Consider the following 27,572-nt stretch of genomic DNA (forward strand, 5'->3'; position numbering starts at 1 on the left):
CTTATACTCATACTCGTCCTCCTCTAACTCACACTCTTCCTCCTCTTATACTCACACTCTTCCTCCTCTTATACTCGTACTCTTCCTCCTCTTATACTCACACTCTTCCTCCTCTTATACTCACACTCTTCCTCCTCTTATACTCACACTCTTCCTCCTCTAACTCACACTCTTCCTCCTCTTATACTCATACTCTTCCTCCTCTAACTCATACTCTTCCTCCTCTTATACTCATACTCGTCCTCCTCTAACTCACACTCTTCCTCCTCTTATACTCATACTCTTCCTCCTCTTACACTCATACTCTTCCTCCTCTTATACTCACACTCTTCCTCCTCTTATACTCATACTCTTCCTCCTCTTATACTCTTCCTCCTCTTATACTCACACTCTTCCTCCTCTTATACTCATACTCTTCCTCCTCTTATACTCATACTCTTTCTCCTCTAACTCACACTCTTCCTCTTCTTATACTCACACTCTTCCTCCTCTAACTCACACTCTTCCTCCTCTTATACTCACACTCTTCCTCCTCTAACTCACACTCTTCCTCCTCTTATACTTATACTCTTCCTCCTCTTATACTCGTACTCTTCCTCATCTTATACTCATACTCTTCCTCCTCTTATACTCATACTCTTCCTCCTCTAATCTTCAATGCAACATTTTGAGTCAATTTAGGCACTTGAAACTGTCTTGTATTTTGTACAGTTGGTTTCCTCTCATCATTAGAAATAAGTCTGAACAATTTTGAGTCGTTGTGTGTAAACGATGACAGCTGTGTTGTAGTTGTGTTTAACTTTAGCCTGCCTGTGTTTAGTGGTTTGAAACATAAGTGCATCATGGTTTAGGCTATTGAGAATTTGGTTCAGAGAAGTGGGTTTATTGTTTTAGCAATTCAGACAAACTGTAAATCCTGGAATATGACTAAATAAATATTTCACATATACACATTCACTTCTGAGAACAAGAGCAAAATATATTCACGATCTAGTGCTAGAGCAGGGCTGTGAACTGTCACACATTCAGCCTGAGTCTCCAATCGACACGTTTCACACACTCTCACGCCACACACACATTTTCTCACGCAGAGAAAAATCGCACTGACACTGACCAGAGGTCTATAGTCCAGGGGTCAGAAAGTAGAAGTCCTGCCATATGTTTATTCCACCCATGAACTCAGAAGCTGATTTCACTAATTAGTTCTCCTGGCTGAATTAGCAAATCCAGGTGATTGGAACAAAATACTGAGGAGGACTTTTACTTTCTGAACCTGGACTTTACACCTCTGACACTGAGAGACAAGACAGAGCTGGTTACTTTTGATATGAAACAAATTCTCAGCCCTCAGATTCTGTCAATTTTGTTTCGAAATTAAAACAATAAATATAGTTTTGGTGTTGTAAATGTGACGTGGCAGATCGCTGTAGAGCCTCAGTTCAAGCGGCACGTGAACCGGTCATCAACGAATGAACAATAGGTAGGCTATGTTGAAAGATACAGTAAAACTTACTGAAATGTATATGCCTCTGTAGTCGCATAGATTCAAATACTCGTATATTGTTATTCATATGTTTTATTATTATGTATTGTTGGTTACCATTTATTAAGTAGGCTATAGATGTTTATGTTAACATCACTTAAACCTGCGTGTACTGGCGAGTGACACTAGGGGGCAGTGGTGAGCCGCAGGGCGTTTCACTTTTTGACATGAAGGAGTCACACTGCCAGCTACTTTGGCCCTGTCCCAAATGGCCCACTCCGGACTTATGGACTTCCTCAGAGTCTACACTTAGGTGACGTCATGTAGTGCAGACCTATAATATCATATAACATATCTATTTATTGTTGTCTTTGTTGAATTTTCAGATTGTACAGCGTTTGACAGAAATAAAAATTATGTGTCACCAGAAAACACAGCCTCTTCTGTGTGTGCAACACCTCATACATAATATCGATCAATCAGTGATTTTCAGCTGCAGAAAGAAGTCAATAAAACAGCAAGAATATCACATAACGTTACATAACGCTGGAGAAGCAGAACATTACATTTACCCCAGGAAAGCCATTTAATGACCATAGCACATTAATTGGCTAGAAAAATTTGCTATAGAGACCATTTGCTAAATATGTGCACTATATTAGCCTACATATTTATTATATTTTTACCTATATCACTACAATATTATAATGCTGTTATTATAATGAAAACACATTATATTTAATTAGAGTTGTTATTTTCAACATTTAATAATAATAGCTGACAGCGCTCTGTATGAATACAGCATTATATGAGATTTATTTTTTCTTGAGAAAAATGTACATGTATCTACTGTACCTAATATTATCCAAATTAATCGATATTGAATCAAGATCGGAATCAAATCACAAGAATTGAATTGAATTCGTGATAGAGATTGAAAGAATTGAAATCATGAAATTTGTGTCAAGCAATAATAATAATTAAATTAAACAGTAGCCTACCAGTCATTGTACCATGTAAACATTTTAAGATGTTGTCACTAAACTTCTAAAATTCTGTTATTTTAAATAATACAATTCTGATGTTTTGCCAATCACAATAAACATTTTTTTTTTTTTTTTTTTTTTTTACACCCCATCAATCCCCCTTCCATAATTCTCCCTTTAAACTAAACTCAAACGTTGGCAGCCCTGTCCTACAGTGATCTTTTGATGAGCTTTGATGGATGGTGTTGCAGAAAAGCAGAAGTAAATGTACAGAGACAGAGTGAAGAGAGAACCACAAACAACATGATGCACTCTCAAATAATGAAATATATGAAAAATAAGACGAAGGAAATAATCAAAGTTGATTTATTAAATACCCAATCACATCAAAATATTAGTTTTGTGCTCATTTATGCTAGTGAACTCCTTTGACATGATAAATATTTAACATGTACACATTCACTTCCGAGAACATGAGCCAAACATATTCATGATCTGCTGCGCCAGTGAAATTTGTCCAATCAAAAGCTCTGAACTTTGAGAAAGTCCTTCCCCCTAAACCATGTGACACTGACTAACAAGTAGCGAAAGACTATTGGACATTTCTAAAAGGGACGAGCGTTTGACATGTTCAACACAAACTTCCTGTTTCAGAGAGAAATATGTGAGAACAGGACAGAAGGAAGTGCAGATCAGCCGCTCATCATGAGGCCTTAAATAAAACATCAGAGTGTTTCTAATGTGAATGTAAGAGAGACTCACCGTGAATCATGAGCAGAAAGAAGATCCGAGGAAGAGGAGGAGCCATTCTGACCCACATCAGCATAACATATATCTATAACACAGATACATATACATATACAATACACATCGTTTCAAAGCAGCTTTACAGAAAATACACAAGTCCACATTACAATTTAGAGTGATCTGTTATCAGAGGAAACTGTCTAAGATATGCATTTCAGAAATGTACATATACAAAGTCACAGTTAGCTAAAAATGTATTAATTTAAACAATGTAATAATTTCAGGCAGAAACAATGAGCTCATTGAAGTAATGAATACTTGCGTTAATATATTCATCACTTAAACAAGTATATGTAAATCACCCTTTTCTTAACATTTCTCATGTAAAGACACGTATGTTATATGAGCAATAATCATTTAAGCAAGAGTGTGTTTGTCTTACCGTGTTGAAGCTCATCAGATCAACAGCAACCAAATGACTGACTGTTTTAACACAAGCACTTTAGCTTTACAGTGAAGCTTTGTGTGGTTAACAGTTTATTAATAACCAGTGACAGAAATACCACAGTCCCTCCTTCAACAAGAGAACGTCTCAGGTTACGACTGTAACCTATGTTCCCTGAGAACAGGGAACGAGACACTACGTCAGAATGACGCTATGGGGAACGCCTCAGGCGTGACAGGTGTCTGAAATCAAATATCAACTCACGTCAATCATGTTGACCGGCGACAGCCCGTGAATCATCAGCTTGAATGATTAACGCGCGACCTGGATGTATAAAGGGGAGCCTTGCACACATGACAACATCCTATCGTCTGAAGGGACTGTTGCAGGCAGGCCCCGAGGCATGGCAGGGAGACGTAGTGTCTCGTTCCCTGTTCTCAGGGAACATAGGTTACAGTCGTAACCTGAGACGTTCCCTTTCGAAAGGGAACTCTACACTACGTCAGAATGACGCTATGGGGAACGATATACCAACGCCACCATGCTGAGGGGAGTGCATGCCCAAAGGCAGTGACAACTGTCCGAACCAGTAATTCAGAAAACACTGGAACCACTCACCCCTAGGTCACATCAGGCTGTCAGTGACAGCACTCCCTACCGGTCATAGCCCAAGCTAATGAACCAAGAAACCGCCAGAACATAGTCAATGGGGGGTAAATCTGGGCCAGCTCAAAGGCTTAGGACCACAGCTTCCAATAGAAGGGGTCACTTCTAGGGAGTGTGGCTAGGGGACCCAAGGGACCCCCAGCCAGTCACTATTCAGGGGAGCGTGCCACCTGAAATACCACCAGGCTGGCCTGGTGATCTATACTAAGACACACAGTCTGGCCATAGCCTGTCTGTCCGAGACAGAGCCTCTGGAAGTTGCCTTGGATAAGGCATCCAAAACCAAAGGCCTGCGAAGCTGGCAGAAACCATTCAGTTCCGGAACACAGAGACGGGATCTCCCGGAGAGTGTGACTCAACCTCAAGAAACGACGGAAGTCGTCCACTCAATCCACGGGTCTACCCAGTGCTCGCTCCGAACACTGGTGAAGTAAGAGAGGGTTCAAACCAGGAAGGTCTACTGAGACCGAAGACCTGATGACCTCCTCATATGGAGAGCTCCAGTACATGAGGGCTCATATCAGGAAGGCCGGTGAGGCCTGTAACCCGGCGACCACAATATGTGGGAGCTCATACTCAGGAAGGCCTGAGAGGCCTGAAACCTGGTGACCACAGTAAGTGGGAGCTCGTATTCAGGAAGGCCGGAGAGGCCTGTAACCTGATAGCCACACAATGTGGGGCTACCTTCAGAAAGGCCTAACGAGGCCTGTTACCACAAAATGTGGGAGATAGCTTGAAAGGGAGGCGCCTGTCGTAAAACATTGCGACAGCAAGACGCATCTAGAGTGGGACCCAAGGTGAAGAACCGGAGTCTGAGCCACGTAAAAAAGGGAATGAAGCAGAAGCGCATTACCCTTACCATAAATATGGATTCAAGAAAGTACACGAAACGAAAGTGCGTGTACTTACGCCAGTTTGAATCCAGGAAGGCCTGGTGAGGCCTCTAACCTGGCGACCACAGTATGTGGGAGCTCATACTCAGGAAGGCCTGTGAGGCCTAAATCAGTAAGTGGGAGCTCGTTTACAGGAAGGCCAGAGAGGCCTGTAACCTGACAGCCACACAATGTGGGGCTACCTTCAGAAAGGCCTAACAAGGCCTGTAACCACAGAATGTGGGAGATAGCTTAAAAGGGAGGCGTCTGTCGTAAAACATAGTGACAACAAGACGCATTTAGAGTGGGACTCGAGGTGAAGAACCGGAGTCTGAGCCACGTAAAAAAGGGAATGAAGCAGAAGCGCATTACCCTTACCATAAATATGGATTCAAGAAAGTACACGAAACGAAAGTGCCTGTACTTATGCCAGTCTGAATCCAGGAAGGCCTGGTGAGGCCTCTAACCTGGCGACCACAGTATGTGGGAGCTCATACTCAGGAAGGCCTGTGAGGCCTAAAACCTGGCGACCACAGTAAGTGGGAGCTCGTTTACAGGAAGGCCGGAGAGGCCTGTAACCTGACAGCCACACAACGTGGGGCTACCTTCAGAAAGGCCTAACGAGGCCTGTTACCACAAAATGTGGGAGATAGCTTGAAAGGGAGGCGCCTGTCGTAAAACATTGTGACGGCAAGACGCATCTAGAGTGGGACCCAAGGTGAAGAACCGGAGTCTGAGCCACGTAAAAAAGGGAATGAAGCAGAAGCGCATTACCCTTACCATAAATATGGATTTAAGAAAGTACACAAAACGAAAGTGCGTGTACTTAGCCATTCTGAATCCAGGAAGGCCTGGTGAGGCCTCTAACCTGGCGACCACAGCGTGTGGGAGCTCATACTCAGGAAGGCCTGTGAGGCCTGAGACCTGGCGACCACAGTAAGTGGGAGCTCGTATTCAGGAAGGCCGGAGAGGCCTGTAACCTGACAGCCACACAATGTGGGGCTACCTTCAGAAAGGCCTAATGAGGCCTGTAACCACAGAATGTGGGAGATAGCTTTAAAAGGGGAGGCGTCTGTTGTAAAACATTGTGACAACAAGATGCATTTAGAGTGGGACTCAAGGTGAAGAACCGGAGTCTGAGCCACGTAAAAAAGGGAATGAAGCGGACAGCGCATTAACCCTTACCATAAAAATGGATTTTAGAAAGTACACGAAACGAAAGTGCGTGTACTTAGCCATTCCGAATCCAGGAAGGCCTGGTGAGGCTTCTAACCTGGCAACCACAGTATGTGGGAGCTCATACTCAGGAAGGCCTGCCACAGTAAGTGGGAGCTCGTTTACAGGAAGGCCGGAGAGGCCTGTAACCTGACAGCCACACAATGTGGGGCTACCTTCAGAAAGGCCTAACGAGGCCTGTAACCACAGAATGTGGGAGATAGCTTAAAAGGGAGGCGTCTGTCGTAAAACATTGTGACCACAAGACGCCTTTAGAGTGGGACTCGAGGTGAAGAACCGGAGTCTGAGCCACGTAAAAAAGGGAATGAAGCGGAAGCGCATAACCCTTACCATAAATATGGATTTTAGAAAGTAAACGAAACGAAAGTGCGTGTACTTATGCCAGTCCGAATCCAGGAAGGCCTGGTGAGGCCTCAAACCTGGCGACCACAGCATGTGGGAGCTCGTACTCAGGAAGGCCGGTGAGGCCTGTAACCTGGCGACCAAAGCAGGTGGGAGCTCATACTCAGGAAGGCCAGTGAGGCCTGAAACCTAGTGACCACAACCTGTGGGAGCTTACTTTCAGGAAGGCCTGGTAAGGCCTGTAACCTGACAACCACACCATGTGGGGGCTACTTTCAGAAAGGCCTAATGAAGCCTGTAACCTGATCACCCCTGAATGTGGGAGATAGCTCAAGAGGGAAGCGTCTGTCGTAATCCATTGCGACAGCAAGACGCATCTAAAGTGGGACCCAAGGTGAAGACCCGGAGTCTGAACCACATAAAAAAGGGAACAAAGCGTACAGCGCATAACCCTTACCATAAATATGGATTTTAGAAAGTGCACGAAACGAAAGTGCGTGTACTTAGCCATTCTGAGTCCAGGAAGGCCTGGTGAGGCCTGTAACCTGGCAACCACAGCATGTGAGTCACAATGCGTGGGAGCTCACATTCAGGAAGGCCTGATGAGGCCTGCATCCTGACATGTGGAAGCTCACAACCAGTGAGGCCTATACCCTAGCGACCACAGTGAGTGGGAGTTCACACTCAGGAAGGCCTGGAGAGGCCTGTAACCTGACATGTGAAAACTCATAACCAGGAAGGCCTAGGAGGCCTGAAGCCTGGTGACCACTGAATGTGGGAGGTTAATACTCAGGAAGGCGGAGAGGCCTGAAACCTGGTGACCACAGTATGTGGGAACTCACATTCAGGAAGGCTGGATGAGACCTGTAACCTGACATGAGGAAACTCATAACTAGGAAGACCTGCGACCACCATGTGTGGGAGCTCATATTCAGGAAGGCCTAGTAAGGCCTGTAACCTGGCGACCACAGTATGTGGGAGCTCATAACCAGGAAGGCCGGATGAGGCCTGTAACCTGATGACCACAGTATGTGGGAGCTCACATTCAGGAAGGCCGGGTGAGGCCTGCAACCTGACATGTAGAAACCCATCACCAGGAAGGCCGGTGAGGCCTGTAACCTGGCGCCACAGTATGTGGGAGCTCATAACCAGGAAGGCCTGGCGAGGCCTGTAACCTGGCGACCACCGTGTATGGGAGCTCATATTCAGAAAGGCCTGGTGAGGCCTATAACTTGATAACCACAGTATGTGGGAGCTCATATTCAACCACAGTATGTGGGAGCTCATCCTCAGGAAGGCCTGGTGAGGCCTCTGACCTGATAACCACAGTATGTGGGAGCTCATATTCAGGAAGGCCTGGTGAGGCCTCTGACCTGATAACCACAGTCAATTCCTGGGAGCTCACCTCAGGGAGGCCCAAGCGCTGTCCGGTTGCAAAATGGGGACTGTCTGGTCAAGGAGGCCTGATAGGACCTACTACCTGACCAAGAAAAAATCTTTAGATTTACTTTCTTACCCACAACATTTTGCCCCAGACTCTAAAACAGGAGACGTGGTCTGAAAAGAAACAGAAATATGTTAATTTCACATTTTACAAAAAGACCAGAATTACACCTGCTCTTTTTGTTCACTGCTCATCATTTTAATTCCTCAATTAAAATGCAGCCAAAAACACTGGATAACGCGATCTGGATGATAGGCTGAATTACTAAATATCTAACTTCTTAAAAAGTCAGATAATATTCCATCATTTTAATTCATAGAATTAAATTCCGCCATAATCACCAGACAATACTGTTTTAACATTTATACGTTCTCGTAATCTACACACTGCCTCGGCAAGCTCGAGAAACGAGCCCTTAAAATATATTTGGCTTTCATCCCTTGAGAAGAAAGTCACCAGGTGCGAGGTTGAAACATCCGACAGCGCACGGATTTTTTCTTTCTCACGCGCGCCGAGATATTTCTTAATGAACACTGCCAGCACCCTCAGGAACTGACTGTGAACGCCTCGTACCCAAACAGTATTGTTTCACAGATCGCACGCACCACAGCTCAGATGCTGAACCCTCTTCCCTCGAGAAAAGGGTCCGACGAGAGCGGAGCATCTTTAAATGAAAAACGCTCACAGTTTGCACAAGAGGCTCTCTCGAGAGCCTCCCGCGCGCTTCAGCGATATTCTCAAAACAGACAAACAGTCCCTGAAGACGAAAAGATGTTGTCATGTGTGCAAGGCTCCCCTTTATACATCCAGGTCGCGCGTTAATCATTCAAGCTGATGATTCACGGGCTGTCGCCGGTCAACATGATTGACGTGAGTTGATATTTGATTTCAGACACCTGTCACGCCTGAGGCGTTCCCCATAGCGTCATTCTGACGTAGTGTAGAGTTCCCTTTCGAAAGGGAACAACATTACTGAACTAAACCTACTTAAAGAGAAATTATGATCTTTATCTGTAAGTTGAAGATGTATAATTATGAAGATGAATAATTGTGAAGAAGAATGAAGATGAATGATAGTGATTTACAGGTGAGGCTCATCAAGGTGGATGTCAGACGCAGGAGATGGTGACCTCTGGTGGCAGTTTGAGGGATTGAACTCAGTGCATATTTCCACTGTCATCATCTGGGATCAGTGCATATTTCCACTGTCATCATCTGGGATCAGTGCATATTTCCACTGTCATCATCTGGGATCAGTGCATATTTCCACTGTCATCATCTGGGATCAGTGCATATTTCCACTGTCTTCATCTGGGATCAGTGCATATTTCCACTGTCATCATCTGGGATCAGTGCATATTTCCACTGTCCACCAACAGGTTTGCAGGGCTGACTCAGTCGACGGCTGCCAGTCACTGAGATGTTCTCAGAAAGAGGAGGAATAAAATAAATTAACTCACATACTCAAAAGACAGCGGCCCTCCAGGACATATTTTTAGTGTTTCTATTATATACTGTTCATCGTTTTTTTTTAAACAATATCTAATATCATAATCTAATATCCATGTGTAAAAAGTCTGTTTTTCATAAAAAGTACAATATTTGCCTCTGAGATGAAGTGAAGTTGAATAACAATCTAAAGTACCTCAAAATTATACTTTATTCCAGAGTAAATGTATGTTGTTACATTCCACCACTGGTTATTTAGAAAATGAAACTAACAAAAATGTATTGTCACATTAACAAATTGTTGCTAGCTGTGTCCCAGGAGTTATTCAATGGGACTGTTGTGACGAGCAGCAGTAACATTTGTACTGTAGGCTAGGCTACTTTATATATAAAACTTTATATAAGTTATATATATATATATATATATATATAGATAGATAGATAGATAGATAGATAGATAGATAGATAGAAAGATATAGATATATAGATAGTTATAACTGCCTAAAAACAAAACAGGGTTGAAAACCTATCTAAACATGTTCGCCATGGTCAATTTATGTACATAATAAAGTCTAGAGTATTTACTAGCCTATGTAAAATCACATACTAGTAACATATAAGTCAACATTTGAACCTTTATTGTATTTTTTATTGTATTTAGCCTCGGCCACGTCTGCACCATGGCATCCAGTCCCAAGGGAGCTGGATGGGTGAGGGAGAACCAGAGCGGACAGTGGGTGTTCTCGTGAGAGGCGAACAGATCCACTTCCGCCTGACCAAACTCCCTCCATATTAACTCCACCATCTCGGGGTGGAGTCTCCATTCCCCGGGCCTCAGCCCCTGCCTCGACAAGATGTCTGCTCCCACATTTTCGTCCCCAGGAATAAACATAGCTCTGACTGAGAGAAGTTTGCCCTGGGACCACAGAAGAACCTGATGCGCCAATTTGCATAGTGGGCGCGATCTCAGGCCCCCCTGACGATTTATGTATGAGACCACCGACGTATTGTCTGTTCGAACTAGAACATGATGGCCTCTGAGGTCTGGAAGGAAATGTCTGAGTGCCAGAAATACAGCCAGCATCTCTAGGCAATTGATGTGCCAAGAGAGATGGTGGTCCTTCCACAGCCCCCTGGTGTAGCGGCCCTCCATGACCGCACCCCAGCCTGTGAGGGATGCATCCGTGGTCAAACTTTTTCTTTGACACGGTGCTCCTAACACAGGGCCCTGGGAGAGGAACCATGGTTTCTTCCACATTATCAAAGAACAAAGGCATCTGCGCGTTACTTTGATCGTGCAAAATGGGTTTCCCCTCGGGGAAAACCCTCTGGTCCTGAGCCACCACTGCAGGGCCCTCATATACAGCAGGCCAAAAGGTATCACGTTGGACGCTGCTGCTAGAAGACCCAGAATTCTTTGAAAATGTTTGACAGTGATGGCCTGGCCTAGCTTGATACTCGTTACCGTAGTCAAGATGGTGTTTGTGCCCACAATTGTGCCCACATCGTGACTGAGTCCCATACTATTCCTAGAAAAATTGTTTTCTGAAGAGGAATTAATGAACTCTTCTTGACATTGAGTCTCAATCCCAAGCACCTTAGATGGTTCAGAACAACATCTCGATGTTGAACCGCCATCTCCTCTGATTGTGCTAGAATGAGCCAATCGTCAATATAATTGAGGATGCGAATGCCTTGAAGTCTCAACGGAGCAAGGGCAGCATCTATGGCCTCCTTTGCCAGGAGGGACTGAACTTCTTGTTCCATGACCTGACCCTGCTCGGGGCTGACAAGCGCGTGTATGACCCCGTTGAATCTTGGTGGATGATAACTTTTCCACTGTGCGCAGGACCCACTGAGATATATTTTGAAGACCTTTCCAGGTGTCTAAATAATCTACTAGGGTCTACTAAATAATCTACTAATCTACTAAATAATCTAAGACCAGTCTGTCTGGACTGGCCTCGGATGTCATATTTTGAGTTTCGGTGACCTGAAGCAGTTGACTGGCAGGAATTAACCGATATCGTTTTTCTACAAGCCTTGTGAGAGGAAGCGTAATCGACAGGGCCGCAATATTTCGGGCGGACACTGCGATTCGCGTTCGCTGGAAACCGATGCGTCCCGAAGCGCACTTAGCGGCGGGAGGCAAACATCGATTTCCTGAGGGCTCCGCGAAGGAGCGAGATGTTGTTGCTCGATCGCGGGGGGGACCACCCTCAGAGGCCTGCGCATCGCGTCAGGGCCTCTTCGCCGAAGCCTTCCTCGCCTGAATAACAGTCCTCAGATCTGCTTTCGGCTTGGAAGGCTTCGGCTGAGAGTGTTGCCTCTGGCTCTAGGCCTTTTGCGGGGGAGCACGAGAAGCAACACTCTCCTTCTGCATCTGCAGGTGTGAGGAGCTGGCGGCGGCCTCGTGGGACTGCCCCCTGGCAGCAGACCCACGAGACCTGGAACGACGGCGGGGGATTAGCTGTTTGAACGCGGCTGACTGTCGTTTCGCCTCTCGATGACATTATTGACGGCGTCGCCGAAGAGGCCAGAAGGCGAAATTGGGGCATCGAGGAGGAAGGCCCTGTCCCTGTCCCCGATGCCCGACAGATTCAGCCACAGATATCTCTCCGTAGCCACCAAAGCTGCCATGGAGCGGCCAATGGCGCGGGCCGTCTCCTTGGTGGCTCGGAGAGACAAGTTGACCGCTCGACGCATTTCTTTAATGTCGTCGAGGGCAACCTCCCCGCTGTCGTCCACCTCCTTGAGGAGGTCGGCCTGGTGTGCCTGCAGTAGCCCCATTGTGTGCAGGCATGCACCAGCCCGACCTGCCGCCATATATGCTTTCCCTACCAAGGCCGATGTTGTACGGCAGGGCTTGGAGGGAAGCGCCGGAGCCCTCAGGGATGATGCAGCATCGGGCGAGAGATGTGATGCAAAAGTCTCTTCTACCCGCGGCATCATCCCATAGCCCTTCTCCTTCGCGCCCATAATGTTGGAATAATTATGTACGAGAGGGCTTATCCCACGATCTCGACACCTCAGTGTGGAGATCTGTGAAAAATGGAAGACTCCGACGCGAAGGTTGTGACCGCGATTGCAGGAAGCGCTCATCGAGTTTACTTTTTTTAGTCGCTTCCTGCTTCTCTGATGGCCATTCAATATTCAGTTTACTGACCGCTCTGGTCACAACCTTCAGCAGCTCCTCAAAGGCAGGAGAATGGGGTGGTGAATCACATTATCCTGCCTCAATGCTCATAACATCTAGCTCCTCGGAGCCAGATAGTTCGAGCATCGGGTCCGTTTCACGGGCGGAAGAAGCCGCAGAGCGGGCTTCCGATCCGTGAGCGGGACCGATGGAGCTGGCGTCTGAATGCTGAGAAAGGGTCGAAGCCGTCTCAACATCCTCAACCAGCTCCATCTGCGATCCCCATGAATGAAAGCGCCGATCCACGGGGAGCGCGTGCCTGGCCTGTCTCATCGAACAGGCTCAGGCGGGAGCGGAGCGTTCTCAGGGGCATTTGATCGCAGTTAGCACAGACAGCGCCCTCGAGCGCTGCCCGTGCATGCTCCGCACCCAAACAAACAACACACAGCGCGTGTGTATCACCCTCGCTTAGATAGCATGGGCAAGGGGACGCACACTGCCGAAATTGTTTGCGCTCTTTTGCTGCCATGATATATATATATATATGTGCTTGTGAAATACTGATAAAACAACACCAAATAAGACAGACAGTTGACATAGAATGCTTGCTGAAGAACAGAAGCTAACACTGTTTTTTGCCGGCGTCCTTTTATAGCTTCCGCATCACCGTCACATGCGACGTCACGAGTGACGTCATGACGTAACACCAATCAAGATTGGACTAGTTCTATACAGACTTCAGACGCGTCACGCTGAAGGCGTTCCCCAATGTGTCGATTCTCGACGCAGTGCGAGTTCCCTCGAAAGGGAACCCATGTTTTGTCATTAACAATTTTAATATTTTTTTATGGAATCAATACCAAGTAAGTAACTTGTGAGAATCTCTATATATTAATACTGCAGGATCTATCCCCTTAAAGGAATACTTCAGCATTTAGCATTAAGCTTTGTATCAGTAGAAAACCTGTAGTATTTTCGAATTACCGTGCTTCCCTCCCTCATGTCCCCCTGAGACGAGATATTTATGATATTAAATCGTCATTTTGCGTCATCGGAGGATTGTTTGGCCAGAGGCTAGAAACTACAGTCAGTAGTAGGAGCTGTCCCGCATGTTCTCAACCCGCCCACAGGGGGTGGGATCTCACTCACAGAATGTACAAATAGTGTCAGCCATCTTTTTTTGGAAGCTAAGCTAGCAGGCTCTTGTTCTGTGGAGAAAGCTGAGTAGTAGGGGTTACCATCCTCTTTTTCCCAGACATGTCCGGCCGTCGAGATCGTCCAAAATGTCCGGGATTCGTCTTTTGCTTTCTACAGTCGCCATTCATTGTTTACATGCACACCTTTTGTCTCAATCTAACTGAATTCATTCCGATTGGTGAATCTGAATGTAGTGTTTACATGAATGCTAAACAAGTGATCGGTTGATGTGCGTTTTAGCATTGCTAAGAAAATTCCCGTTCCTCCGTGAGAGATACGAGACCTGTGCGTCTCAGTAATCACACCACCGGCCTCGCCCGTTCTCCCGCGGCCCTCAGCCTCGTCTAGGGTTGGGTACCGAAACCCGGTTCCAATAGAGAACCGGTTCCGACGTAAACGGTAGTATCGAGACCGAATAAGAACGCAACTTTCGGTGCCTGATTTCGGTGCCTGACTTTTTTCACCGCCCCCTATAAAACATCTCGCGGCACGAATAATCCAATAACAAAACATCTCCAGTTAACCAGCAGAGCATTCATTTAGTTCGTTTGTTAAATAAGAGACGATCTAGCGCTGAACTGTTTTTTAAATGATCAAAGTGCTCATTGCCGCTGCGATCAGTGGCGCGGATACAGTGTTTTCTCTTGTGGCTCGCGCACACTGCACTTTCTTCACTCGGACGCACGATTCAATACGTTGCAGAGATCGATCTATTTATGAGGCGTCGTCTATATGAGTATGTGCAAAACATTTTCAACCCTAAAACTTAAAGAAAATCAATGTTAAATATCTGGACAAGCTCTGGGCCAGATTTTAGGTTGATGTCTCAATAAATGAGCTTTAGGAAAGATTGTATTGTGCGCAGTACCAAAATTTTCCACTAGATGACATCCACGATGACTCCACCGATGAGATCTTCGACTTCCATGTATGGTTTTAAGTGATCTGAACCTTACACTCAAACTATACCACATTTTTTTTGCAAATAATAGGCTATTGAAGTTGCAACATTTAAAATGTGCCCATCTATTGCAGCTCTCACACTGTCTGAAAATAAAAGAGATGAATATATGTGTAAATTAGTACATCTAAAACAATGTAGAATCTCTCTCTCTCTCTCTCTCTCTCTCTCTCTCTCTCTCTCTCTCTCTCTATATATATATATATATATATATATTGCTGTTACTTATTTGAGAAGTCTACCTTTTAATATATTATTGTAAGTATGCAGGTTTTCAATGGAGCAATACAGGCCTCCAAGAGGAAAGGCAGGCAAGCTTGTATGTATCATTCTTTAAGTGTATTGTTAAAGATAAAAGTTTAAAAGTGTTGACTTCCCTCTGTTTACACAGTCTCGGTTGTGTCAACAGTGTTTGGGTGCCTGTTGATGAGTCATGCTTTATTTGGTATTTTACTTTTCATTAAAAAAATAAACACAAATTTATTGTATATTGTGTATTTTCCTTTTTTGTTCTTTTTTTTGCATTGATGCATAATGTGCAGCACAAAGTGGTCCTGTTTAATTCATATTTATATTAATAAGTAGTTTTATTGTTTTACTCGTTATGTATTGCCCCTCTGTGTTCCATGATTTTGATTTGTTTTAATGAATTTGATTAATAATCTATTTTCTATATTTTTCTGCTTGATTATAACTAAATGATCTCAGTAATCTTATTTAAATTTACGTCATCAATTTACTTTATTATCTGTTAGGGTGTACCTAACATCTGTCGAGGAACTACAGATTGAAAACTTAGACTGTCAAATCATATCCGTTTATTTTTCTAATGGTAGAACAATCTGATATTTTGCACCGTAAAATAATCCTACCCTTTTATTTCATATAGGACAATCTGAGGTAACTTGCACTGCAAAATCTATGGAGCTTATAATATGACAAAACGATTTGAATTTGAATTGTGTAAATTTGAATTATTTGCAAGTGAAATCTAACAAAATTGAATTTTAGGTGGTAGTTTAAATAGTTCTGAATTTGATTTTTTTAAAACGAATATTGAACATTTGAAATTTAACAAACTGAAATGTTTTTATGGCTGAATTTTATAGACATGTATTTTCCAACAGCTAGTTTTTTTTTGTTCTGAATTCGTATACTGCAAATATTCAGTTTAAAAAAATACAGATTAGAGTTTTCAAGATGAAGAAATTCGGAACTTCAAATTCAGTTTTCTAAAATTCAAGTTCAAAAATTCAAGTTCAAAAATTCAAGTTCAAAAATTCAAGTTCAAAAATTCAGATCTTACAGAAAGTGGGTCACAGGTCATCCACAGGGAAGAGTAAAGGATCTCAGATAAGTCGAACAGAGCATTTTGGCTGCACTGCAGTAGTTTTCTGCCGCAAACGCGGTGGTGGTTCAAGAGAATCCGTGTATCTTTCGTTCAGTCGTTTTTTTATTTAATATTAAGAGTAGAAAAATGAGAAAACAGCTTGAGTATTAGATTTCTAATATTCTAGTAATAATAGTCCGCTGTTGCACGGAGCTTACAAAAATTGTGTATTGCAACTATAGGCTATATTTCATTTCCTCATCAAACAACTAGACTAACGAATGGCTCGGCACAACAGAAGAGCCCAGAAAGGGCTTTCTCTCTGTGTAGACCAGCAGTTGGTCTGAATTTGCTATAGCCTATTTTCCGGACTGTATAGGCTAAGTCACGTTTTATGAAACACGCTGTGATTTATTCCAAAGTGACTCTGGCATATATAATGCATTTAACATTAAATAATATAAATGTTGACTTTCAAAAGTAGGCGCGCCAAGAAGGCTATTCTCTGTATTTTGGTTCATTTTTGGTGAGCGCCAGAAAGATCTAAAGAGACCGAGACGTGCTAAAGCAGCGCATCATGTTGTTTTATTTATTTTTCAATGGCATTATATTTTGTAGTCATTTTGAATGTACACAAATTGACTATAAATAACAGAGTATTAAGTTATTTCCCAGCAGTGGAACAAATCCAAGTGATGGCGCTCGCGCATCGCGCTCTCACACAACATACTTTCAGACCTGACGTTACTTCATATCGCAGACTGTTCATTATCAAAATGAAACACAGTCAACCAAACATATAAAAAGTTATTCTGCCTAATTTTATTGGTCTGTTGTACAATATAAAGGGCAAGCTGTGCCGCACACAGTCCTACTCCAAACATTTCCCTTGCTGTGAAGACGCTGATTTAGCCTATACGTGTATTTTGGGATTCGACTGAAGTATGACGCCTTCTTTATATTAATAGTTAGCATCCACGTGTTACATTGCAAATATGAAAACTTTTGACTGAATGAGAGATGCGCGACCGTTTCGATTTAAATAAATTTGTTTAGGCTTGGCGTTTAAAATAGGCTAAATGTTGTTTGTAATAAAGGGCACAATATAGCCTCTTTTATAGGCTATGTAGCCTATATTATTTTATTAGGCCTATACATGGCTACTTATTTTTCATTCTTGTTGTTTTTTCTTGGTGGAGACCATTTGGGCAAAAAACAAACAAAAAAACAAACAAAAAAAAACATATTGTGTTCATTACCCCCACCCACATTTGGGCTTAATCACTGTTATAATTAGGGGTTCCTTGGAAATGTATTTAGGTGTAGACAAAATCAGTTATGTTTATTTCATAAATATGAACGCATCTCCCGGACACTAGCCGTTAGTCTACTTCCTTGGCCTATTTTTTTAGCTGGCCAATTCTCAAAATCTGTGTGGAAAAGCTGCGGAGCTTTTTTTTTTTTATTCTTTTTTATTATTATTTATTTTGGAAGTTTAGTTGCCATAGAAAATAACACAGTTTTGTTTAACATCAATTGATACTCAATATTAATGGAATAAATAAATGTAATGTCAGAGAATGCACAAAGCGCATCCTATTGAGATGTAAATTACAATACATTTTAATTTAAATAAAACACAAAAGGCCTAGCTACATCATAAAACTCAGAAGATGATGTATTTTAATATATTATATTATAATACAAATAAAAAGGCGTCATACTTCAGTCGAGTCCCAAAATACACGTAGCCTAGGCTATAGGCTAAATCAGCGTCTTCAAGGGAAATGTTTGGACTGTAGGCTACTGTGTGCGGCACAGCTTGCCTTTTATATTGTACAACAGACCAATTAAATTAGGCAGAATACCTTTTTATATGTTTGTTTGACTGTGTTTCATTTTGATAATGAGCAACGCCAGGTCTGATAGTAGGCTATGTTGTGTGAGAGCGCGATGCGCGAGCGCCATCACTTGGATTTGTTCCACTGCTGGGAAATAACTTAATACTCTGTTATTTATAGTCAATTTGTGTACATTCAAAATGACTACAAAATATAATGCCATTGAAAAATAAATAAAACAACATGATGCGCTGCTTTAGCGCGTCTCGGTCTCTTTAGATCTTTCTGGCGCTCACCAAAAATGAACCAAAATACAGAGAATAGCCTTCTTGGCGCGCCTACTTTTGAAAGTCAACATTTATATTATTTAATGTTAAATGCATTATATATGCCAGAGTCACTTTGGAATAAATCACAGCGTGTTTCATAAAACGTGACTTAGCCTATACAGTCCGGAAAATAGGCTATAGCAAATTCAGACCAACTGCTGGTCTACACAGAGAGAAAGCCCTTTCTGGGCTCTTCTGTTGTGCCGAGCCATTCGTTAGTCTAGTTGTTTGATGAGGAAATGAAATATAGCCTATAGTTGCAATACACAATTTTTGTAAGCTCCGTGCAACAGCGGACTATTATTACTAGAATATTAGAAATCTAATACTCAAGCTGTTTTCTCATTTTTCTACTCTTAATATTAAATAAAAAAACGACTGAACGAAAGATACACGGATTCTCTTGAACCACCACCGCGTTTGCGGCAGAAAACTACTGCAGTGCAGCCAAAATGCTCTGTTCGACTTATCTGAGATCCTTTACTCTTCCCTGTGGATGACCTGTGACCTACTTTCTGTAAGATCTGAATTTTTGAACTTGAATTTTTGAACTTGAATTTTTGAACTTGAATTTTAGAAAACTGAATTTGAAGTTCCGAATTTCTTCATCTTGAAAACTTGAATCTGTATTTTTTTAAACTGAATATTTGCAGTATACGAATTCAGAACAAAAAAAAACTAGCTGTTGGAAAATACATGTCTATAAAATTCAGCCATAAAAACATTTCAGTTTGTTAAATTTCAAATGTTCAATATTCGTTTTAAAAAAATCAAATTCAGAACTATTTAAACTACCACCTAAAATTCAATTTTGTTAGATTTCACTTGCAAATAATTCAAATTTACACAATTCAAATTCAAATCGTTTTGTCATATTATAAGCTCCATAAAAATCACCCTATTGCCTAATCTTCGGCAAAGTTACACTGAATTACTTTATGTGGTCACAGGCGTGAAAAAGAAACCATGAAAGAAACGCGCAAAATGTTACGATGTAGGAACCGATAGATGTGGCTATAATTTTGCGCTATAGGAAAATCTGACAAGGACAGCTCGACAGAACACTGAAATGCCACCCACGCCCAGCACTAATGGCTCATAGAATTTTGTTTCAGTGCATGATCACTTTTAACGACAGTTGTCGTCTTGTTTTGTCAACGGTAAACCCGAACCTTGACATTGTGGAAGCAACAATTGTAAGGTAGGTTCATATCACTGTTTTTCATTCACCGCCTTCCACTGCATGGATTTTCATTTTATGGAACCATTGTTGGCAGTGTTCTAAATTATTCATTGGAAGTAGGCTATGGGTAGAAAATCCGTCCATTAGCCTATTATTGGATAACTAGGCTACATGAATAAACGAGTGTATACTAATAAAACGCTCAAAGTCCCAAAATCTAAGATGTTGTCACGAATCCGGACCCAATTGTCCTGAAAAATATAGGCTATAGGCCTACTAAAGCAAATTCGATTAAATTCTAATTGGGGGTGCACTTAAAAAAAATTATTCGTTGAATTTAGCCTACTACTTTTTTTATAAGTGGTTCCACACAATTGATTTTAGCTACATTTAAACAAATGCATTAAGTTGAACTTATTACATTTTAGTTCAACTTAATACATTTGTTTAAATGTAGCTAAAATTAATTGTGTGGAACCACTTACCATAAAAAGATTTAGTAAATTCAACGAATCATTTTTTTCAGTGTGGGCGGGGTGACACGTACCCCATCCTTGAAACTTCATTCTGGGGTAACCTATAGGCTATGTCCACTGGTGACAAAGTCACTTGTGTAGACGCAGCTGAACGCAATATTGAGTCTCTAACCACTATTAACTAACAATAAACTCTGATTAATGTATTTGTTAGTATAATGCTCAGTTGACTGTGGTAGTTCATTATTAGCAAAGTAGGCTAATTACTATTTTTCATACTCTAGAGAACTACTAATATACAGGTTCATAATTAATGTGAAAAGTGATGTGTTACTATATCCTTCAGAAGGAATTAAGAATTATTTTGGATCAGTATGCTAAAGTGAAAAGTTTGATATTAGGTGACTGAAATCATTGTATAAGAATTTGTGCGTTTTTGGATTGCTGATACAAATTCCTTCTGAAGGATGTATTAACACATGAGTCTTTATTAGTGGGTTACCATCTTTACTTTAGAAAAATTAGGCTTATACATTAAGCATTACTCTCATTAATTATGCACCATATAGTTGGCCTAGTTATTGGTAGTTCTCTGGTTTCTACTAGTAATTACTTAATAGGTAATAGTTAACTACCACAGTCAACTGAGCACTATTACCAACTAAAAAAATAATCAGAGTTTATTGTTAGTTAATAGTAGTTACTATAAAGTTAATATTGCGTTACTTGTTTATTACTGTGTAGTTATTCATTAATGATGGAAGTTTTCTAAAGTGCAAGGCTAGGAACGATTCAGAACACTGCCAACAAAGTTCCATAAAATAAAAATCCATGTATTATTAATTTCAATCTTATTTTTGTCTCTTGAACTTTTTTTATGTAATGTGCTTTTAGATTGGAAACGGTGTTGATCACTTTACGCAGGGTACCATTAGGGACTGCTTCTGCACAAGAACTCATCTCTCTTCTTTCAGCATTCATTCAGATCCTGCGAGACCAGGCTAATAAATTTAATATAGCGATGTAATGAAGATGGCAAACATTTATACCCAATTTAAAGGAAAAATCATATTGAAATATATTAATCCATTTTGAATGCCAATCTAACCTGTTGCAGCTTTTCCAGTTTTCCAGTCAAATTTGTTAATGGGCAGAAATTATGCACCAGTTCATAATGCACGTTATGACCAGAGTCTGCATGCTAAATGCTGTCTTTTTTTTCTCTATACTTCCAGAAGGTGCAAGTGGGTATCAAGTTCCATTAAATCATGGTGGTATAGGTCCCCCATCATACAACATAACCAGGCCACAAATAGAATTTCTGGTGGAGTCTGGATTTACTTCAAGGCAAATTGCCGAAATCCTTCATGTGTCACGATCCACTGTGAGACGGCGACTAAGGCAAGGTTCAGCCAGTGTCTAACACACTGTGCATGCCATCAAATTACTGTAAATGTTCATGTGAGCACAGGGTTTAAAACAGAAATAATTTCTTCATAGTGTCTTAAATGTCCAAATGAACACAATAAAAGTGTGAAAGGGAGAAGTTCACAACCAGTGAGGTCTGCACAGGCTTTAAACTGAAGCCCGAACCCGGCCCGTATACCCGCGATCATTTAACCCGACCCGACCCGATAATTAGCCTACATTTACATGTTAAGCCCGAAACCGAGGTCCACTCTGTTTATATATATATATATTTGAGAGAGAGCCTGTGTGTCTGTGGTCTGTCTGTGTGTAGCTGCACATCTGCGCACGCATGTAGCCTACTTTCTCTCTCACGCGTGCCGGCAAAGCACACGGCACGTAAACTATATAGCCTATTTAGTTTTTCTTAGTTACAAACACGAACCCACCCAAACCTGATGCTGTTCATTAAACATTAACCCGAACCCGACCCGAAACCCGCACATTTTTCGGGACCCATCGGGCTCGGGTCGGGTAGCAGACCTCTGTCCAAGAGTGGACACATGACATGGGCCAGCTTAAAGGACTTTAATAGGGCCAAAATATGCGGGCTGTGTGAAACAAACAAACAAAACAAAATATTTCCCCTTGATAACTTATAAGAATTATCAAATTTTTGGGGTTATATTTTTTGACAGATATTTATCAAATAAAAAATGAGTGAAAACTAAATGGTTTACAATTTGAAGTAATTGCTTTGTAAAAACCTTCCTTTTACAGAATCTTTCATCTCAATCGCTCAAGACGCTATGCACAAATAACGGATCAGGAGCTTGACAGCATGGTCATCAATGCTGTCGGTCAAAATGATCTTCTTGGACCTGAGTCTGTGAGGGCTCAGTTAAGCTCAGCAGGTGTGCTTGTTCAAAGGAGGAGGGTGCGGGAGAGCATGCTCAGAACAAATCCAGAGGCAGCTGTTTTGAGAGCATTGTCACACAGACTACAGCGCAGAACATACCGCGTAGCTGGCCCGAACTCTCTATGGCACCTAGATGGTTACCACAAGCTCATAAGGTAATGATCATTTTTCTCATTCACCAATGTTTCTACATCAATCAAATGTCAGAAACTTAACGTTATGCAATCCACTGAACGAAATGCAGATACGCAATGTATTATATACAATCTCTACCGATAGTAACAATTATATACTATTTTGGGGTTTTTCCTGGATCAAAATTAGTTGAAGGTGGTAAAATCCTGCTTGGAAAATAGGTATCTGAACTTGGGCTGTCACGATTATTAAATTTGGCAGACGTCTACGAGGAGTTTTACCGCGACGTGCTGTTTGAATGCTGAATGGATCAAATTGATTGACAGCTGCAGCGGAGGGAAGACGAGTTTGCGTAAACTTTAATTTAACAATGTAAAATTTCTTCTGTCCCTCACAACAAGATATGAAATGGCTTTACACCACTTAAATCATTATATTAGAATTTGTGAATGATTGAGTAACAATATTTCTGATTATTTATCGCGACAGGCCTAATCTGAGCCTGTCTGAGTTTTGAGGACAGCCGGATAGGTCACACCATTTGACGGAGGCGGTCGCCTTGTAATTCTCAAAGCAGGAAAAACCCAAATAAATAATGTAATTAAAAGTCCACAAATTATCTAACGTTACTTAAGTATATATTAATGGCTATCCATCGTTACTAGGCCTAACAGTTATAGCTAACATTAACTGTACACTTGAAATATCAGATGACTCTGACCAAAATAAAACAGATATTCAACCAAACACATGCATGAATGCATTGAATTCTACTTTAATATTATACAAATGTATATCAACGGCAATAAAACTTAATGAAAACTTATTTTTATGATTACTCACCAATACTGTGGATCCGCAACGGTCTTCATACAGCAAAACAAGATGGCGGCCGAACAGAAAATTCTCGACCCAAGCTTGATGACGTCAGTAGTCACGTGGTTTGGACGTGGACGTAAAATTGTAATTTGATTTAAAGCAATTAGTTTAAATTACACCCAAAAAAATTGTTTTACTTCAAGACAACTAAACTCAATTACATTAGACCAACGACAAGCCAGAAAAGTGAATTTATTGAGTCAGATCAAGTATAAAAAGTTCTTTAAACTAATGACAAGCCATATGCACTTTTTAGAGTGTGGGAGATAAACAGCAGAACTGCACCGTCAGACTGAGTCATGTGACACTGAAGGATTCACACATGTACTATTTCAGATTCATCACTGATAAAGATGGAAAATGGATTGGTAAATCTGGAGTGACTCTTAATGTCACAGGTGAGTTTGATGAGGTTTATCTCTTCTTCTGTGTATTATGTTGAATAATAATCAGTGTATGACAGCAGCACTAGATATAATGTGTGTGTTGTGTTCAGATCTTCAGGTGGAGTCTCCTGAGAGAGTGACAGAGGGAGATTCAGTCAATCTGAGATGTAAAAGCAGCTGCGCTCTGACTGACAGAGCAACATTCATCTGGTACAGAAACTCACAGCCATTAACTGAGAGAAGAGACAGAAACAATGAACTCCTGCTGCAGTCAGTCAGAAGAGAGGATTCAGGCAGATATAGCTGTGCTGTAGACGGACACACTCACATCTCTCCTGCTGTTCAGCTCAATGTCATGTGTGAGTACAGATTGCCTTTTTCTCTTTAAAAAAATGGAAATTGTGTTTGATTTAAGGTTTTAATTCACCAGCACATCTTTTTAAAATTTCTAAATGTATCATTCTGTAATATTTACTGTTTAATGTTTTTTTGTTTTTTTGTTTTTTTTAGACCCCCCCGGGAACGTCTCAGTGTTGATGAGTGGATCTGGTGTAATAGTGGAGGGAGATTCAGTGACTCTGAACTGCATCAGTGACTCAAACCCTCCTGCTCTGAACTTCAGCTGGTTTAAGGAGAATGAACCCTCAGCTGTTGGATCTGGACAGAGTTTCAGTGCACTACAGAGTGGACGCTTCTACTGTCAGGCTCACAATCAACATGGATCTCAGAGATCAGACGCTGTAACTGTCACTGGTAAAGGTAGAGCGGCTCATATTACTTACATTACTCTTTCTATAGTGACTCAAATGAATCTGTTCAGATGTTTTACTCTTTTGTCTCAGTTGCAGGACGTCTGGTGATATTATACATATCCATTGGAGGGGTTTGTGGAGCTGCAGTGATCATTGCGATGTTAGTGATTTGGTAAGATGTGTGTCTGTGGTACTCTCTCGTGTGTGTGAATGAATGACTGAATGAATAAGAAAGTTGTTAATTCAGCGAGACGTCATGAACTAATAAAATAATAAAATAAAGATTAAATAGCTTGTTCCTGTTACGAACTGCTCCGAGACAAGGTTGAGGATCCAAATGCAGTTTGTTTAACAGGTTTTTCAGAATCGTTATCAAACACAAGCAAAGGGTCAAGCACAAGAAGGCAGTCCAAGCAAACAAACAAGGGTCAGCAGCAAAAAGGGAATCCGAGAAACAGGCAAAAATCCAAGAACCAAGAGACAATGCAGCACAACAACATACAAAACTTTGCAGTGAGTGATAGGAGGAACCAGGCTTATATGGGGTGAGCTAAACCAGATAATGAGACACAAGTGGATGCAGTCAGGGATGATGAGTCCTGGCAGTGAGTTATGGGAAATGTAGTTGTGAGTGAATCATGATAGTCTGATGTGGAGTGCCCTCTGGTGGCTCTCAAGGGCACTCCAGCTAATGACCGTTACAGTTCCTGTCACCACCACACAAAGTGCAGTTTTTATGGTGACAGTCCGTTATAAATATGAAGATTGTATTGTATCTTCTACTATAAAGATTGACATTTAAAAAGTTGTGAATTCAGTGAAACGTCATGAAATAATAAAATAAAGATTAAATAGCTTGTTCCTGTTACGAACGGCTAAATCTTTATTAACTAATTTTCCCTGGGACCCACGCACTTAATTTAGGTTTGTCTCTGGTCTTGATGAATGTGAGCCAAGGCAGAATTTCCCATTTTTTCTTTCCACACTGACAGCTACTCAGTTAGTTATTGAATGAGGAAATCTGAAGCTCACATCATTACTCCGTAAATCCTGAAGATAGACCAGATTTCATCACATTCAAAACGGCAGTGCCACGTCCTATAGAGAAATACCTTTAGTTCAAATCATATCTGTGTATTAAACATCAAATAATTTCTGAATCTGATTGGTTGTAATTGTGTCAAATCACTGTCTTTAAAGGGGAACCAGGAGGATGAAAAAGAGAAATGACACACAGGAGTCTCAGGTGAGAATAATTATCAGAAGTTTACTGATCAGGGAAATGAATTGGTATCTAAATGATTTAAAGTCTGAATGTAGCAGAAACTTATTCTAGTGAGTTGTTTATAGATATTATTTATTTTTTATTTATTCTTTTTTTTTCTTTAATGGCAAAGATGAATCATTCCAGACCTGATCATGACAGACTCGACGCTTATAATGTTGAATTGAGTGACCCTGTGTATGAGAATGTAACGGTAAGTGTTTCCTACAGAAGACTAAACTCTCTTCACCTTTAGTCAAAAGGAATTAAACGCTCAATGTCAGTGTGAACATATCTATATTGACTAAGTATACGGGAATTTAAATAACACACTCCTGTTTTCACTTTGTTTTCATTCATACAGACTGCTCAACTTGATGACTGTAAACCCGAACTGGACTCGTCTCTGTATGAAAATCTTCCAGTAAGTAAGAATACCCACTAGATAGAGACAAAACCCAATCTATTAGCCTTTCCTCTTGACACATGTTGTTGATGCTTTTATTGACATATTTCAGTATTAATGTTTTCACTTTCTTTCTTTCTTTCTTTCTTTCTTTCTTTCTTTCTTTCTTTCTTTCTTTCTTTATTTTTCAGCCTAACAAGAAGAGGCTGTAGTGTTTTGGACACAGTAAATATTACAGCCTTTTAGTGTTGTCAAAAATATCGATATTTCGATAAATATCGATACTGAAATATCTGAACGGTACCAATACTAATTTCCTGAAGTATCGATACTAGCCGAGCTGTCACTTTCACTTCTCTCCAAAGGCGCGTTGACAAACACCACACGCGCACCGTCTCATTCGCTCTGGTTAAATAGCAAAAGTGAAGTGAATGGGGCCGATCACACCTGACGCGTTTTTTTGCAGTGAGAGGCGCTATTTTAAACTGGTTTCCAGCGAGCGTTCTGCGCGCTGTTTATTCGCCTGCTGCGCCTCGCGGGTCTTCCGTTTTAATGATGAAAGCTAGTTGCTTGAACGCCCGGAGAGTGCGATGATGGAGGATAAACTTGTGGTGCTCTCGCGTTAACTACCACAATGTTAACAGAAAGTAAATAAAGTTAATAAAAGGCTGATTTGACGTGTACTTGACTGACAGGACAGCGGTTTCAGTGGTTGCCGAGCAACATAACAAACGCAGCGCACTGCTGGTTCTGTGTGATGGTAAGTGCAGCTGTGTGCCTCGCGTTTTCGAACCTGAAAAATGCGTTAGGTCAATAGGTGTGATCGGGGCCTAATATAGCAAAGCACCTGAAAGACCGACACCGGGATCTATATAAATAATTTCGAGAGGTTGGTAACTCTTCTCATTTGAACATTTCTGAAACATTAACCAAGATGGCCTAGTATTGTTGTTGATATGAGTGTGTGTTGTCTCGTTTTTTTCACCGTAATTCTTAAAGTTAATATAATCTGACTGAGAAATCTTAGACAAGTAACGTTAAATATTTTAACTGTGGTCAAATGTAAATTAACTTGTGCTTATTTAACTTTATTCAAAAATTTGTATTTAATTCTGCAATTTGCCTTCATATCTTATCATCAATTTGATTACACAGATACTAATTAAACTAAACTGAGCTATTGAATGACATCTTTAAATTCAATAATGCAATGCCTTTAACTGAAAATGTAATGTTTTATCTTATTATTATACATTACTGACACTCTACACAGTAAATTCCACAGTGTTAAATCAACACTG

The 27,572-nt window shown here is 41.3% G+C and overlaps 3 protein-coding genes across 3 annotated transcripts in view; 2 read left to right on the forward strand and 1 right to left on the reverse strand.

Moving 5' to 3' along the window:
- LOC309493708 (B-cell receptor CD22-like) overlaps window positions 1-3,688 on the reverse strand; it is a 273,995-nt gene extending 270,307 nt beyond the window's left edge. Inside the window, exons 1-2 of the mRNA XM_082162914.1 lie at window positions 3,659-3,688; window positions 3,232-3,304 (exon numbers count right to left, since the gene is read on the reverse strand). Of these exons, the coding sequence (XP_082019040.1) occupies window positions 3,232-3,304; window positions 3,659-3,673 (88 nt within the window). The 5' untranslated portion in view covers window positions 3,674-3,688. The remainder of the gene's footprint in view (window positions 1-3,231; window positions 3,305-3,658) is intronic.
- Window positions 1-27,572, forward strand: part of LOC309493716 (polymeric immunoglobulin receptor-like) — a 223,154-nt gene that overhangs the window by 67,200 nt on the left and 128,382 nt on the right. The window lies entirely within an intron of this gene.
- On the forward strand, window positions 24,366-26,514 carry LOC309495981 (B-cell receptor CD22-like). Its single transcript, XM_082165902.1, has 6 exons — window positions 24,366-24,608; window positions 24,692-24,773; window positions 25,802-25,847; window positions 25,999-26,079; window positions 26,230-26,289; window positions 26,463-26,514. Exons 1-6 carry the CDS (start codon window positions 24,386-24,388, stop codon window positions 26,481-26,483), a joined length of 513 nt encoding a protein of 170 aa, XP_082022028.1. The 5' UTR covers window positions 24,366-24,385; the 3' UTR covers window positions 26,484-26,514.

This window comes from Leuciscus leuciscus, assembly GCF_965113295.1.
Source record: "Leuciscus leuciscus genome assembly, chromosome: 3".
In the NCBI taxonomy this organism is placed as follows: Eukaryota; Metazoa; Chordata; class Actinopteri; order Cypriniformes; family Leuciscidae; genus Leuciscus; species Leuciscus leuciscus.